The sequence below is a fragment of the Octopus bimaculoides genome, chromosome 27 (genome assembly GCF_001194135.2).
Source record: "Octopus bimaculoides isolate UCB-OBI-ISO-001 chromosome 27, ASM119413v2, whole genome shotgun sequence".
NCBI classification, from domain to species: domain Eukaryota; kingdom Metazoa; phylum Mollusca; class Cephalopoda; order Octopoda; family Octopodidae; genus Octopus; species Octopus bimaculoides.
This window is the reverse complement of record NC_069007.1, coordinates 3,957,815-3,960,952: the sequence shown is the minus strand read 5'-3', so window position 1 is coordinate 3,960,952 and position 3,138 is coordinate 3,957,815. Positions and strand designations below refer to the sequence as shown.

The window sequence follows — 3,138 nt, the reverse complement described above, 5'->3', positions numbered from 1 at the left end:
TGTATCATCATCATCATCATCATCATCGTTTAACGTCCGCCTTTCATGCTAGCATGGGTTGGACGATTTGACTGAGGACTGGTGAAACCGGATGGCAACACCAGGCTCCAATCTAATTTGGCAGAGTTTCTACAGCTGGATGCCCTTCCTAACGCCAACCACTCAGAGAGTGTAGTGGGTGCTTTTACGTGTCACCCGCACGAAAACGGCCACGCTCGAAATGGTGTCTTTTATGTGCCACCGGCACAAGAGCCAGTCCAGGGGCACCGGCAACGATCCCGCTGTGTATGTAACTCATAGTATTTTGCTTGGTGCTCAATTGTGTCTTCTGCTATTCTCACTGGAATATATTTGGAGACATTTTGCATCAGCTTTGACTGTGTTGTTCTTTTTCTTTTTCTTTTTTTTCCAGCTGAGAAACTTGAAGCATTTGCAATTATTGGTGAAATGGATGAACTTTTGCCCCTGGCCTCTGAGTCACTAGGGCCACTCCAGTTCAACTTGCAATGGTTCAAAGATCTGGAACAGTCCATGAAGGATACAATGGTAGAGGCACTTACAGATTGTGTGAGATCTCGATTTGAAGGTAATATTTTTTTTTTGTCAAATTTATAAAAGTTATACATTTTTTTCTTTTATAAATATTCTTTTAATAGTAATATGACTGAAGTATTATGTAATATTCATTAGAGCCACAAAATGTAATGAAGGCAATCTTCGATTCAAGGACACTATCCTAATTAATCACCTGAAGCCTTCATTAAAAACAGACAAGAACTACATAATACAGGTCCATATTTAAGAGATGAGGAATTATGTACATTATTTACATTATTTACATTTGACGGTATTAAGGAAGGATAGGAAAATATTAGATTTATAAGCCCCAAAAATCCACTCTGTAATTGCCCATGGGCATATGGCGCAGTGGTTAAGAGTGTGGGCTACTAACCCCAAGACTCCGAGTTCAATTCCAGGCAGTGACCTGAATAATAATAATAATAATAATAACAACAACAATAATAATAGCATTAGCAACAACAACATCATCATTCATCATCATCATCGTTTAACGTCCGCTTTCCATGCTAACATGGGTTGGACGATTTGACTGAGGACTGGTGAAACCGGATGGCTACACCAGGCTCCAATCTGATTTGGCAGAGTTTCTACAGCTGGATGCCCTTCTTAACGCCAACCACTCCAAGAGTGTAGTGGGTGCTTTTATGTGCCACCGGCACGAAGGCCAGTCAGGCGGTACTGGCAACGGCCATGCTCAAAATGGTAACATTGAAAAATACCTTAGGAATGAGAACCCAGGTTCGAAATTTCCTCAAGACACCTGATGAAGGCTGGAGGGTATATCAGCCGAAACGTTGTGTTAACAACAAACAAGATGAGGACAAAAATCCGTCGAATGTAAATAATGTAAATAAGAACTATATAAATTAGACTGGTGATTAAAACAACACCGGTCAGTACGTCTCGCTACCCTCCCTCACATATTTGAGCAATGATAATAGCCTTATTACATATCCCATTTCTCCATGTGTCCTCATGAAAGGGTTCTAACCCCAAAATATTAAAGAAATGCAAAGTAAAACTTCAACTGATGTTCTGTTTTCACTCTTGTAATTTCATTTTGTATTGTTTCATTCTTAACAAGTTTTGCTATAATTCATATATATATTAGAAAAAGAACTAATATAACGCTGTCTCATCAACTAGATCTTGGGATAATACCGTATTACAAAGAAGCAATGTCCTTTGAATCTTGGATCAATGAGTTTCCTGTGCAGTGCATCGTTGTTGCTGAATCTGTAGTATGGGAAAAACAAATGAGAAAATGTTTGGAACAGAAAAGTGCTTCCAATTTGGAAGACTTCAAGTAAGTTTATTTCATCATCATCATCATTTAACGTCTACTGTTCCATGCTTGCATGGGTCAGACTGAATTTGTTGAGGCAGATTTTCTGTGGCTGGATGTTCTTCCTGTTGCCAACTGTTACCTGTTTCCAAACAAGGTAATAGTTTTTGTATGGCCGCATATGTCTTTCATAGAAGACTGGAAACAAAACAACATTGCTTGTATGACTGATTCTCATTCACAAGAACCATGTCAAGACAACAGTATACAACCACACATATACACATACATACGCATCATCATCATCCTTTAACGTCCATTTACCATGCTAGCATGGTGCGGACGGTTTGACCAGAGCCGACAAGCTGGAGAGCTGCACCAGGTTCCAGTCTGATTTGGTTTCAATGGCTGAATGCCCTTCCTAGCACCATCCACTTTACAGTGTGTGCTGGGTGCTTTTTACATGGCACTGGCAGAGGATTCTTGTTGGTCAATTCTCTTCACCAGTAGGGAACGGCCCTAACACCTCTGCTGTGGGGGAGGGCTCTTCTTGAGCACGGCAAGGTGCCAGGTATGTTGGCCCTTTGTTTCATCTGAAGGTTTGGTGTCCTGAAGTCATCCTTCAGTTCTTCATCCCATGTCTTCCTGCGTCTCTCCGTTCCATGAGTTCCATCTTCTTTGAGAGATCGGCATTTCTTTATGGAGTTGTCGACATCCATCCACATCACATGACCAAACCAGCGTAGTCTTCTCTCCTGCACACTGCCTCTAATTCCTCTTATGCCTTTACTTCTCTCTCAAAACATACATAGATACACATACATACACACACATATATATAGATACTTCTCTCTGAATATATACATAAATACACACATATAAAGATACCTATATGCGACAGGCTTATGAATAAATTTACAGTATATAGGCGCAGGAGTGGCTGTGTGGTAAGTAGCTTGCTTACCAACCACATGGTTCCGGGTTCATTCCCATTGCGTGGCACCTTGGACAAGTGTCTTCTGCTATAGCCTTGGGCCGACCAAAGCCTTGTGAGTGGATTTGGTAGACGGAAACTGAAAGAAGCCTGTCGTATATATGTATATATATATATATATATATATATATAATTTTGCTTAAAAGAGTTCCAACACTGTCTGTTTTTTATGTTTTATTTATATTCCTGCAGAACTAATGTGGGGTATAGAATATGGAATATACAATATATAATATAATATACAATATACAATATAAAATAAAATAAAATAAAAATG

At 39.6% G+C, this 3,138-nt stretch overlaps 1 protein-coding gene across 1 annotated transcript in view; it reads left to right on the top strand.

Moving 5' to 3' along the window:
- Positions 1–3,138, top strand: part of LOC106879164 (dynein heavy chain domain-containing protein 1) — a 72,778-nt gene that overhangs the window by 6,594 nt on the left and 63,046 nt on the right. The window contains exons 5-6 of the mRNA XM_014928609.2: positions 413–586; positions 1,729–1,888. Of these exons, the coding sequence (XP_014784095.2) occupies positions 413–586; positions 1,729–1,888 (334 nt within the window). The remainder of the gene's footprint in view (positions 1–412; positions 587–1,728; positions 1,889–3,138) is intronic.